Genomic DNA, 13,211 nt, shown 5'->3' with positions numbered 1-13,211 from the left:
TGCTGGTGGTGATAGTTTCATGGGTGTATACACATGTCAAAACTCACCAAATAGTACACATCAAAGATGGACAGTTTGTTATCTGTCAATTGTCCATCAATTAAGTTGTAAAAAAGAAAACAACAGAAAAAAATACACATTTATTACATCATTTTAAAGTTACTGAAAAATATAATAAAGAGAATACCAAACAAACAAGTGTACAACCCTTTGATTCAGCAAGCCCAGGTTTGGGAATTGATTCGACAGAAGCAAGAAGCACTCGTCCTAGGGACATGTGTTTGAGAACTCTTATCACAATATTATTTAGAGAAGCAAAACCAGACACAACTTAAAATATCTTTCGTTTAGGGAAATGGATCAGCAAATTGTCAAGGACTCTTACGCAGAAATTGAAAGAATGAACTTGATGGATATGTTTCAGCTTGGAAGGCTGTTTCTGCTGTATGTTTAAGTGAGTCTAATAAAATGTAAATTGCCCTGTATACTTTTATGAGATGACACTAGGTAAATGGATGGATGGATGAGCATCATATATGGACAGATGCATAGACAGAAGGACAGATTTCCTATAGATGTGCTTCCACATATGAACACAGAGAAAAGTGAGGGCAGCCACATCTTAAACTGTTATTATTCACTGAATTGGAAAGGCTTTGGGAAAAGATTGTTAGGGTGTTTATGAATTATTTAACTTATGTATAGGAGTATATTTTACTCTTTAAAAAAAAGTAAAAAATAAAAAGGATTAAAATAAAATAAATACAAGATTCATCTTGCTTTGAAATGCATCCAAAAAATAGGTTGGCTTGAGTCAAGACCCGGCAAGAGTTCCCAGCATCCCACCCTGAGACTGCATGTTAATAAGGGTCCAGGGGAAATACATTCCCCAAAGAGAGACTTATTCCTGCTCATCTCCATCCCTGCCGTTCCGGGTCTCGAGGCTCTGCCTGGGCTCAGGTGATGATGGAGAAGTGTCCTCAGAGGACCAGGAGGGTGTGTTCCGAGTTGTGATTCCCCTGGCGGAGGTGGAGCAGAGGGCTCAGCCTTCCCAGTGAGGACTAAGGAGGCCTTATTATTATAATAAATCAGTCTCAGTTGATTGGCTGCCAACCGTGGAGTGATGTGACCATATGTCACTTGGGCATTAAACAAATCCTAATGAGCTAAGAATATGTTTGTTTTTACTAATTGACCTCTTTGACCTTCATCAACCGCTTGGTAAACATCCTCAGATAATGACTTCCAGAGAGCGGATTGTGGCTCTCAAGTGTGCTGAGAGGGCTCCCCTCGGGCCCCCAGACCACCTCCCCTGGCCGCCCGCTGAAGCACACGTGTGCGCCTGCCCACTGCTGCCCGCCCGGCCCAAGAAGGATGCGCTGGTGGTAACAGGGTGATGGGAGAAGCATAGAGCCAAGCAGTTAGATCTAGGAGCTCACGTCATCTGCCCTGGCATTCCCAGTCCATTCATCACGCCCCACGATGAAATTCAGACATTTCATTCCTATCGTCTCACAGGGGTCGGGTGGTAGGGGTGGGGAACACTTCGGTCCCCTGGATACATTAAGAAGACATGGGAATAAACTTCAAGCCCTGAAACGGGGTGCGCCTCCAACTCAGCCTCAGCTTGATCTGAGTGACTGTGAACCCGCAGGCTTTTCTCGCTGACCTGACATTCCCCACCTAGGACGGTGGGCTTCAGTTAGCAACTGAACTCTGTGTCTTCAGCTATAAAACAGAGAGAATATCTAACATGGAGAATTTAGTAATTGAGGGCTTCCTTCTTGCCTGACAGTGTGCAGCTCCTTACTCAGATTTTCTTACTTCATCTACACAATAAGTTGCTTCCCTAAGGCCACAGAGTAGAGGGTGGAAGAACGGAGCCTCCAACAAGTTCTCCCAAATTCCAGAGGGGCGGGTCACCCAGTGTCGTGGGGAAATGCTACTTTACTTGCAGATTAATAACTCTACTTTGTGAAGTGATGACTGTCGACATGGGAAGCGTGGAGCACAGTGCCTGGCATGTGGCAGGCACTCAAAATGAAAGGTAGCTATTGATGTTCCTAGCCCCGAGGGGGCGCAGCGAGATGAAATCCCATGTACCTTCTGGGTCAAACCACATCGGCCCCTTCTCCCCGGTCCCCAGGGCTGACGCGTTTGAATTAGACAGGATTAAAGGCTTATCGGAGCTGGAAGCCGTACCCCAACTCCCGTGTTTAGCCCCAGACCTTCTGTCCGCCGGCTGAGAAGGACGTGGGAGAAAGGCAGCTGCCCGGGGCAGCGCTACTGCCTCGCACACAGTCAAGAGAGCTTTTGTGCAGGAGCCAGGCCTCCTTCTGGGTCCTCATGTCGAGAAGGTGGGCCCTGGTCCTGCCCATGTTGCTCTGTGGCCTGGCAGGCCCCTCACACCTGTTCCAGCCGAGCCTGGTGCTGGACATGGCCAAAGTCCTCTTGGATAACTACTGCTTCCCAGAGAACCTGATGGGGATGGAGGAAGCCATCGAGCAGGCCATCCAGAGTCGTGAGATCTTGTCCATCTCAGACCCTCACACTCTGGCCCACGTGCTGACAACTGGGGTGCAGAGCTCCCTGAATGACCCACGCCTGGTCATCTCCTACGAGCCCAGCACCCTCGAGGCTCCCCGGCAAGCCCCGGCCCTCGACAGTCTCACACAAGAGGAACTCATTGCGGGGCTGCAGAATGGCATCCGCCATGAGGTTCTGGAAGGCAACGTGGGCTACCTGCGGGTGGACGACATCCCAGGCCAGGAGGTACTGAGCAAGCTGAGAAGCTTCCTGGTGGTCAACGTCTGGAAGAAGCTCATGGACACCTCCGCCTTGGTGCTGGATCTCAGGCACTGTACTGGAGGTCAAGTTTCTGGCATCTCCTATGTCATCTCCTACCTGCACCCAGGGAACACGGTCCTGCATGTGGACACCATCTACAACCGCCCCTCCAATACGACCACTGAGATCTGGACCCTGCCTGACGTCCTGGGAGAGAGGTACAGTGCTGATAAGGATGTGGTGGTCCTCACCAGTGGCCGCACTGGGGGCGTGGCTGAGGACATCGCTTACATCCTCAAACAGATTCGCAGGGCCATCGTGGTGGGGGAGCGGACTGTGGGGGGTGCCCTGGACCTCCAGAAGCTGAGGATAGGCCAGTCCGACTTCTTCTTCACTGTGCCTGTGTCCAGGTCCCTGGGGCCCCTGGGCGAGGGCAGCCAGACATGGGAGGGCAGCGGGGTGCTGCCTTGTGTGGGGACACCGGCTGAGCAGGCCCTGGAGAAAGCCCTGGCCATCCTCAAGCTGCGCCGGGCCCTGCCAGGAGTCATCCAGCGCCTGCAGGAAGCCCTGCAGGACTACTACACACTGGTGGACCGCGTCCCCGCCCTGCTGCAGCACCTGGCCAGCATGGACCTGTCCTCAGTGGTCTCCGAGGAGGATCTGGTCACTAAGCTGAACGCCGGCCTACAGGCTGTGTCTGAGGACCCCAGGCTTTTGGTGCAGGTGGTCAGGTCTAAAGAAATCTCTTCTGGACCTGGGGGTGATGTTGAAGAACCACCAGAGGTGGTCCCAGCATTGCCCGAGGATGAGGATGCCCGGAGGGCCCTGGTGGACTCTGTGTTCCAGGTGTCGGTGTTGCCCGGCAACGTGGGCTACCTGCGCTTCGACAGTTTTGCCGATGCCTCCGTGCTGGGGGAACTGGGCCCGTACATCCTGCACCAGGTATGGGAGCCCTTGCAGGACACGGAGCATCTCATCATGGACCTGCGGCAGAACCCCGGGGGGCCATCCACTGCCATGCCCATGCTTCTCTCCTACTTCCAGGGCCCTGATGCCGGCCCCATGCGCCTCTTCACCACCTACGACCGCCGCACCAACGTCACCCAGGAGCACTTCAGCCAAACGGAGCTGCCGGGCCAGCGTTACGGCAACCAGCGTGGGGTATACCTGCTCACCAGCCACCGCACTGCCACCGCGGCTGAGGAGCTGGCCTTCCTTATGCAGTCACTGGGCTGGGCCACGCTGGTGGGCGAGATCACCGCGGGCAGCCTGCTGCACACGCAAACGGTGTCTCTGCTGGAGACGCCCGAGGGGGGCCTGGCACTCACGGTGCCCGTGCTCACCTTCATCGACAACCATGGTGAGTGCTGGCTGGGGGGCGGCGTGGTCCCCGACGCCATCGTGCTGGCCGAGGAAGCTCTGGACAAAGCCCAGGAGGTGCTGGAGTTCCACCGAAGCCTGGGGGAGTTGGTGGAAGGCACGGGGCGCCTGCTGGAGGCCCACTACGCCCGGCCAGAGGTCGTGGGGCAGACGGGTGCCCTGCTGCGAGCCAAGCTGGCCCAAGGGGCATACCGCACAGCAGTGGACCTGGAGTCGCTAGCCTCCCAGCTCACGGCCGACCTGCAGGAGATGTCTGGGGACCACCGTCTGCTGGTGTTCCACAGCCCTGGCGAGATGCTGGTTGAGGAGATGCCCCCACCACCTCCCGCCGTCCCCTCCCCAGAGGAGCTCTCCTATCTCATCGAGGCCCTGTTCAAGACGGAGGTGCTGCCCGGCCGGCTGGGCTACCTGCGTTTCGATGCCATGGCCGAGATGGAGACGGTGAAGGCCGTCGGGCCGCAGCTGGTGCAGCTCGTGTGGCAGAAGCTGGTCGACACGGCGGCGCTGGTCATCGACCTGCGCTACAACCCCGGCAGCTACTCCACGGCCGTGCCGCTGCTCTGCTCTTACTTCTTTGAGGCGGAACCTCGCCAGCACCTCTACTCCATCTTCGACAGGGCCACGTCGAGAGTCACGGAGGTATGGACCCTGCCCCAGGTGGCGGGCCAGCGCTACGGCTCCCACAAGGACCTCTACATCCTGATGAGCCACACCAGCGGGTCGGCGGCTGAAGCTTTTGCTCACACCATGCAGGACCTGCAGCGGGCCACCGTCATCGGGGAGCCCACAGCCGGAGGGGCGCTCTCTGTGGGCATCTACCAGGTGGGCAGCAGCCCCTTATACGCCTCCATGCCCACGCAGGTGGCCCTGAGTGCCAGCACAGGCGAGGCCTGGGACCTGGCTGGGGTGGAGCCGGACATCACCGTGCCCATGAGCGCGGCCCTCTCCATAGCCCGGGATATAGTGGCCCTGCGTGCCAAGGTACCCACTGTGCTGCAGACAGCTGGGAAGCTCGTAGCAGATAACTACGCCTCCCCGGAGCTGGGGGTGATGATGGCTGCCAAACTGAGCGGTCTGCAGGCCCGCTACGCCAGGGTGACCTCAGAAGCCTCCCTGGCCGAGATGCTTCAGGCTGACCTGCAGATGCTGTCCGGGGACCCACACCTGAAGATTGCCCACATCCCCGAGGATGCCAAGGACCGCATTCCTGGGATTGTGCCCATGCAGGTGAGTTAAAGGGAGACTTGGTCCAGCACGGGCCCGGAAGGGAGACAACCAATTGTCCGCACATCCGGAGCTCTGCACAGGGTGCAAGGAAACAGCTCCTAGACTTGTTTTCGTGTTTAAGTTTTTACCACTCCCATCTTTTCCTCTCTCTCACCCTGTCATCCATTCTCTGTGCCCATGTGGTCCCTGAGCACCTCTGTAGAACTTTGGTACCCACAGGAAAACTGCTGGTAAAGAGGGAGCTTCACTCTTGTCTGGGAGGAAGGCAAGGGTCTGCAGGACTTCATCATTGCTGTTGGGGAAAGAGGTCACTAAGCCACACGAGGTCCCTGTGATGTCCCCCTCTGGAAATGTGAGGTTTGTGTCCATCTGCATCCCCTGCCTGCCTCGGGGGTTTGTAGTTTGGATGGATGAGTTGAGGGTATGGAGAGAGGGAGGCAGGCAGATTTCTTTTCCTCATGGTCACCTCAGAGCTAGAGCATGGAGCCCGGGCACAGGCCCTGAAGTGCCAGTGCATAGCCGGGAGAACCCCGGTAGTGAGTCTGCCTTGATCATCACCAGCTGCCTCTCCTCCCGTCCCCCTAATGCCAAGTCCTGTCTCCTGATGGAATCGTACTGGTGGGCGTGCACCCTGATACAAGGGCCAGTCAGATGGGGAATTCTGAACAAGGCTGTTTTCAAAATATCTGAAGCCAGCGCTGCAGGTTGGGGGAAACACTGAAAAGGTAATTAAGGTTGAGGAGTTTTGATGCAGATGAGGGAAAAGGTCTCCAGACCAGGGGCCAAACTACAGCACAGGGTTCACCAAGCTCCCACCAGCAAAGAGCTCCTCTGAAAGCAGCTTTATAACACGGTGTGCATCATCTGCGATTTCTCGGCAGAGTCACAAGTAGGCAGGGCAGCATCATCCTGGTTCACTCGAAGGCAAGACCTGAGACAGCGGTTGGGTGCAGGCAGTCTGGAGCGGGAGTGAGGGAGTAGGGGGAGCAAGATAAGGAGGGAGGGAAAGCCCGCAGGTGGGGGCATTATTGAGGCTGTTGCTTCTGAAGATTCCAGCAGGACCCTGACAAGTGTGAGGAATGCTTCCCAGAGCCGTCCCTCTGCAGACGGGACCCTGCAGCCCCCGTCCTCCATTCGCTGAAGGTCCCCCTAGGGACACGAACTCTCTCGGACTCTGGGGCAGCTTGGTCTTGAAGTAGAGTACGAAGACAGGGGTGTGCTGGAGGCAGGGCCCTGTCAACCCTGTGGCTGAAGTCAGAGGAGGGCTGAGGGCATCAAAAGCATCTCTGCAGAACCGTCATCCCATTTTACCAAAAGGGGAACTGAGGCCTGGAGGGGGCTTAGGAGAATGGTCTGGAGCCAAAGAGTCTGTGACTGAGGTCAGTGCCAGGCCTGGAGGCCAGCTGTCCCAGTCAGCAGGGCTGTTCCTGCTGGAGTTCGGAGTCACATGTGAATTTATACTCTGGCTCTACCACTTACTGGGCTGTGTGACCTTGGGCAAGTTACTTAATCACTCTGCGCTTCAGTTTTTTCATTGACAAGATGGGGATAAGAGTGTCTCCTCTACAGGAACTGGGCCTGGTTCCTGATAAAGATTCAGGCCCCCAATAGTTAACGTCTTCCCTCCCTGCCCCGGGGAGGGAGAGGATCATGCACTCAGAGACATCAAAAAGTGTCTGGTGAGCTCAGGGGAGTCAGAGTGGAGACCATGCCTGAGCCTTTCAGCTCTGACACCAGGGCGAGGCGTAGGTACCCCTTCTCCGTAAGGAGGCTGCTGACCACACGTGGGTTCACATCCCAGGCCCACCACCCGTGTAGCCTCCCAGATACCGTCAGGGAAGGTCCTGGCTCCTACAACCTCCTTCGGAAATGTTAGCTACCTTCCCACGCCCTCAATATTTCTCGTGGTGTGCAGGAACTTCCTCTGTGGCACCCACTTTCAAACCCAAGCTTTCAAATCTCTCCTCTCCTGACGCTGAGCCAGCCTCCCAATCTTTCAGATCCCTTCCCCTGAAGTCTTCGAAGATCTGATCAAGTTCTCCTTCCACACTAACGTGCTGGAGGGCAACATCGGCTACTTGAGGTTCGACATGTTTGCGGACAGTGAGCTGCTCACCCAGGTCTCCGAGCTGCTGGTGGAGCACGTCTGGAAGAAGATTGTGCACACGGACTCCCTGATTATCGACATGAGGTCAGTGGGCCGGGGCTCAGCAGGTCCTGGCCAGGCCGGGGCAGTGGCTGGAAGACAGGCAAAGCTGTGGGTCTTAGTTCCCATAGGTAGGGAAGATAAGGACCCTGGGATGCAAGGCAGGACCCGAGTGGAACAGCTGCCTGACTCTCAGGGCTCCAGCCAGCTAGCTTGGGGTTCTAGGCTTAATTGGCCAGGTACGCCACCAGTATTGGTAGTTTTCTGTAAGCTCAGATGACCTCAATGAGTATTCCAGGCTGAGACTCACTGGGCTAATCAGGTAGTCCCCAGACTTGCTTGGTCATAGGAGTCAGTGAGGACACAGGGGAAGGGTGACTTTAAATACATTGATTCCAGGGTCCTTCCCAGCCATCCTGAATCCAAAGCCCCCGGGGCAAGGTCCAGTGACCTATGTATTTGACAAGCATCATCCAGATAACTCTGGTAATCAGTCATGTTTGGGACAGCTGGCGCCCTCTTGTGGTTGTGACTCATATCACACAAAGCCAGCCCAGGACAACGATGGTCACGAGAATCATACAGCCAGGGTCCCAGAGAGAATTTGCAATTTAGCCACCATTGCTGCAACAAGAATTCTTTGCACCATGAAATGATTATGGTGGGGGGTTCTTTCAGCTAGTGACCTCCCTTCTGCTTCTGTGAAGGTGTGCCTCATACAGGGTGAGTGCCCTTCACAGAGCTGGAAGACTGGGGGTAGGGGGTAAAACGTAGAAGAATGCTCTCAGGCAGTGGTCAGGCCCCTCGTCACTCCCAGGGCCATCAGAGGACTTGTCCTGGGCACCCTCCATGGGCACTGGGAGGGGGTCAGCCTGCTCCCCTGGGGTGTGGACTCTGGCCCCATCCACAGCTGCTGGATTGACTGAGAGGGAGCTCTCATCCCTGGCTTGCAATACTCCTGTGATTCTGAGTCGTCACTAGGTGGCGCTGGATCCCAGAGGTGGGCTCTCCTCCCTGGAAGATAAACCATCTCCCAGGGCTTGGGTTTCTGCGAGCCCAGAACCTGAGCTTGGGGACTCCTGTGGTACCTACGAAAACTTTATTCTTCAAATGCTCTATTGAACATCGGAATGACCCTTGTGCTAAGTCCCTTTCTGCTTAACTGTGTCATGTACATTTTTTAAAGAGGAGACCCAGCCCACAGGTGTGCTTTGCTCAAAGACCCTTCCAAGCCGAGGTTTGGAGGTTTGAATGCTGAAGTCATGAGCCCTGAACCCAGCCAGGCCATCCTAGACCATCAACTGGCAGCCCAGGATTCCTGGTTTCACAAATAAGGAGACAGGGTCCCAGCAAGGTCACACAGCGGGACAAATCCAAATGGCCTGGGATGACCACAGGCTCCCTCACCAGCAGTGTGGTTCCACAACTCTGAGCATTCCACCCCACTAAATGCCACGTTAGGATACCTCAACCAAGACACGTAGTGGGTTTTGTGAAATTATGGAGACTGCAACTGGAGAAGACAGCCTTCCCAAAATGTGCTCCACTCACAAGCAGCATGAATGCAGGGGAGCAGTCCATCCATGGTCAGTAAGCAGGAGAAATTTATCAACAAGTTCCCGGCTGCAGGACTTGTCAGAGCCCTTAATGTGATGTACACAATATGTATCACATAATGTCTTAATGTGTGATCAGACGGGGTGGGTATGCAGTATTTTCTAAATGAATTTGACCTCAAAGTCTCTTGTTCTCAAGAGACTTGGACTCTGAGAAATGCCGACCAAAGGATTCTGGAGGAGGAGGAAGGGGCCCTCGACTGAGGCTGCCTGGAATTAGAACCCTCCACAGGGCAAGGATTCAGGCTCCCAGGGGCCCACTGAGGGCCTCCTCAATGGACATTTCCCTTCCGTCAGGTTCAACATTGGTGGCCCCACCTCCTCCATCTCCTCCCTGTGCTCCTACTTCTTTGATGAAGGCCCTCCTATCCTGCTGGACAAAATCTACAACCGGCCCAATGACTCTGTCAGCGAACTTTGGACCCACGCAGGGCTTGAAGGTACGTGCAGAAGCCTTCCCTTCCTATTATCATTCTAGAATTGCTGGGAAATCAAGAAAAGACAGTTTGGGTTCGGGTAAAAGTAATAGTAACCAGACTATAAAGCCCTGTCCTATGTCATATACTTTGTACCCATGGTCATTAATCCCTGCAAAACGTGTACCATTGCTGCCTATTTTCTGGAGGAGAAAACTGAGTCTCAACTAGGTTGAATATCCTGTCTAAGGTCACACAGCTAAGTGACAGCGCCAAAACTTGAACCTTGTTTGTCTAAAACCAAAGCACTCCCCATTCTCGCCACTACAACTGTCAGCCTGCAAGACGAATGCAGAACCAGAAGGACCCCCTGCCCATCACCAAACCCCATGGGGTTCCCAGTGGTTTGCCATCATACCTGAGCTCTCAGCATCTCCTCAGCACACCTGCCTAAAGAAAGTTCGTAACTCTGATGAGGCTTCTGTTACCCGCCCTGGGTCCAGAGCAATGGCCGGAGGGGGCAGTGCAGTTCCTGTGTTTTACAGAGTCACGGCTCTCCCAACCATGTCTTGGGTGGATAGCCTCACTCCGTCTCCCTTGCCTGGCTTGCAGAACCAAGGAACTTCTGCTTCCATCTAACAAGTAGGCCTGGGAAACGAACAGGGGTGGGCATCTGATCCAAAAAGCACCCTGCAATCTTCATTTGCACACTTCCTCATCACACATTCAGGGGTACATTCCAGAACATCCATTCAATAATATTGTACAATGTAAATAAAAATCAGGACAGCTGAATTCTCAATTCAAATAGATTTTTGAGATAGGAGGTGAAACACAGATCTGCAGACCACGAGGTCCTGGAATTACAGTGTCCTGTATGGGAGCCACTTGCCACAGATGGCCACTGAGCATTGAAATGTGGCTTGTGTGAATGGAGAGGCATAAAGTGTTACATGCATGCCAGATTTTGAAGACTTTTTATGAAAGAAAGGGATGTACAATATCTCAATATTTTATTGATTGCATTTTTGAGAGGATCATATATTAGATACATTGAGTCAATAAACATTATTTTAAATGAATCTCATCAAAGTCTTTTTAGTTGTTTGATGTGGTTCCCAGAAAACCTGAAATGATGTCTATGGCTTGCATTCTGACTCATGTTGCATTTCTATTGGACCTCACTATCCTAAAGGGTTGTTGTCATGAAGTCACAAATTTTGGTTCTTCTGAGGGTTCAAAGTGAAAAGAGTTTAGCCAGGTTAGCCATTCTCATTACTCATGAAGAAGAAACATGCCCTTTTCTTTAGTAAGTCAAGTCTTTTCCCATCACTTGGTAATAAAAGCCCTCAGGCACCTATATGCTTGGAATTAGGCACACATGCTTATCCCCATTTTGCAGATGCAGAAACTGAGGCTCAGGAAGGCAGAGTGACTTGCATGTGAACACAAGAAATCAGAACTGAGTCCCTGGCCCTGCTGTCTGTAGGTCTAGGCACCATGAATAAGGCAGGTGCCCAGGGTGGGGACTTGACTCCCTATTTTTTTAAAGAGACTTCCATCTTTCAGGTGAACGCTACGGCTCTAAGAAGAGTATAGTCATTCTGACCAGCAGTCTGACAACGGGCGCTGCAGAGGAATTTACCTACATCATGAAGAGGCTGGGCCGGGCACTGGTCGTCGGGGAGGTGACCAGCGGGGGCTGCCAGCCGCCACAAACCTACCACGTGGACGACACCGATCTCTATATCACCATCCCCACGGCCCGCTCAGTGGGGTCTGCAGATGGCAGCTCCTGGGAAGGGGTGGGCGTGGTACCCGACGTGGCTGCGCCTGCAGACGCAGCCCTCAGCAGAGCCAAGGAGATGCTCCAGCACACTGTGCTCAGGGTGAGGCGGAGCCCAGGCCTGCGGGGTCGCCACAAGGGCCTCCTGGGGCAGCACCTGGGAAGGGCGGGGCCTCTGGGCCACTTCCAAGGGGCACCCCGGCATGAGGTCCTGACTGAGGTCCCCAAAGGGCGGAAAAGGGGTGTGATGAGCTCTGGTTAGGCCTAGAGTCAGGGGTACCCTTGGAGCTCACCCATCTGATCCGTTTCCCATTGCCAGTGTCCTCTCTGTTGGAACACCTAGGGACAGGGTGCTCACCCCCTCCTAGGCTCAGCCCCTCCATAACAGTTATTTTAGGGAAATGAAGTCCAGATCTATTTCCCCCCAGGCTCTTAATCCCCAACCCCTGGTCCTCACGCAGTCTGCTGGAGCATCTCTGTCCGACAGCATCACTGTGTGAGGCACAGATGCCAGGCACGTGTGTCACTTTACATGTTCTCAGCACCACACTTAAGAAGAGTATAAAGGAGCAGGTGAAATTGATTTTAACAGTATACTGCATTTAACCCACTGTATTCACAGTAGTATCCTTTCCACGTGTGCTCACTATCAAAATTATTATGAATGAGATGCTTTTGCACAAAGTCTTTGAGATCTGGTTTATGTGGCCCGCACTTACTGGACATCTCCATCAGCACATGTCGCATGTCTAGCGCACAGCGATCCCCTGCAGCTGGCGGCTCCCATGTGGGACAGTGCAGGCCCAGAGGTCACTGGTCACTGCCCCGCCACACTGGCTCCCTTCTGCCCTCCCTGCCCTTGCATCTTCCCCATTTGAGCACCTCTCCCACCCTGCCCTGGGGTCATTTCTGTCCCCACCCTGCTGAGAGCCCTGAGGGACAGGAACCATCCTCCTCATCCTCGTCTCCTCCTGCATGCCACCTGGCGCAGCAGCTGGCACGGCGGTGGGCGTGCAAAGAACACACATGACTATCGGGCTGCAAATCCACATCTTCCTCCGGGTGGCAGCCCTCAGACCCCTGAAGACAAGTCAGGATTCACTTAGAAGCCTCTCCTCCCTGCCCCCCAGCCCTCCCCAGCCAATCTGACACAGCAAGTCTGACTTTCCTTCACATGTTCCTTCCTCATCCTCATTCTCTCGCTTCTGCCAGAGACACTAAAGTGAGCCCCAGTGCCACGCAGCACCCCGACAAGCTTTGCTGCTGCTGGAGGGGAGAGTGGCTCTGGGTGGCAATCTGGGCACCTGCCCTGCTCGTCCAGGTGCGGCCCATCTCTGTGCTGGCTCTGACGACCAAGCTGACTCCTAACAGGGTGAGAAGCTTGCAACAGGCAGAGCCCTAGACCCCCCTGCCAGAGCTGGGCTGGTCCTGGGAGGGAGCCCGGAGCCCCGTGGTGACCTGGGGGGAAGGAGAGGCCCCAGCTGGTGCCCTGGGACCAGGGGGCTCTGCCCAAATTCATGGAGGGAGCAGGGCTGGGGGGTTGGGACCCGAGCACCCAGTCCCTACTCCCGGACCCCCAGGCCCCAGGACTGCCTGGGTGAGGATGCAGTACTGTCTGGCCCTGCGCTCTGGTGAGTCCAGGCTGCAGCTGCCACAGGCGCTGCCCCGCGGCACCAGGCACAGCCCTGACTTCATCAGCCCCTCCCCAGACCCCATAGATCTGGGGAATCCAGGCCACCACCAATCTCTAGGGGTTTCTCCACTAGAAGCCCTCACACCAACCCCATGAAAGCAGGAGAGCCCTGATGGAAGGGAAGATTTCACTCCAGCTCCTTTTCTTCCTGCTAAATTCA

At 54.6% G+C, this 13,211-nt stretch overlaps 1 protein-coding gene across 1 annotated transcript; it reads left to right on the top strand.

Moving 5' to 3' along the window:
- Window positions 1-2,346: 2,346 nt before the first annotated feature.
- Window positions 2,347-11,620, top strand: RBP3 (retinol binding protein 3). The gene is made up of 4 exons (XM_010963476.1): window positions 2,347-5,394; window positions 7,395-7,585; window positions 9,454-9,596; window positions 11,142-11,620. Exons 1-4 carry the CDS (start codon window positions 2,347-2,349, stop codon window positions 11,618-11,620), a joined length of 3,861 nt encoding a protein of 1,286 aa, XP_010961778.1.
- Window positions 11,621-13,211: the final 1,591 nt, after the last annotated feature.

Source organism: Camelus bactrianus, chromosome 11, assembly GCF_048773025.1.
Source record: "Camelus bactrianus isolate YW-2024 breed Bactrian camel chromosome 11, ASM4877302v1, whole genome shotgun sequence".
NCBI classification, from domain to species: Eukaryota; Metazoa; Chordata; class Mammalia; order Artiodactyla; family Camelidae; genus Camelus; species Camelus bactrianus.
Note: the sequence above shows the minus strand (reverse complement) of the source record. Positions and strands in the feature narration are given on the sequence as shown.

Bases quoted from the DNA above. Each gene is read 5' to 3' on its own strand.
- RBP3 (XM_010963476.1), top strand. From the start codon at position 2,347: ATGTCGAGAAGGTGGGCCCTGGTCCTGCCCATGTTGCTCTGTGGCCTG. The intron at 5,395-7,394 runs GTGAGTTAAAGG...CCAATCTTTCAG, and splicing joins CTGGGATTGTGCCCATGCAG to ATCCCTTCCCCTGAAGTCTT. The intron at 9,597-11,141 runs GTACGTGCAGAA...TCCATCTTTCAG, and splicing joins GACCCACGCAGGGCTTGAAG to GTGAACGCTACGGCTCTAAG.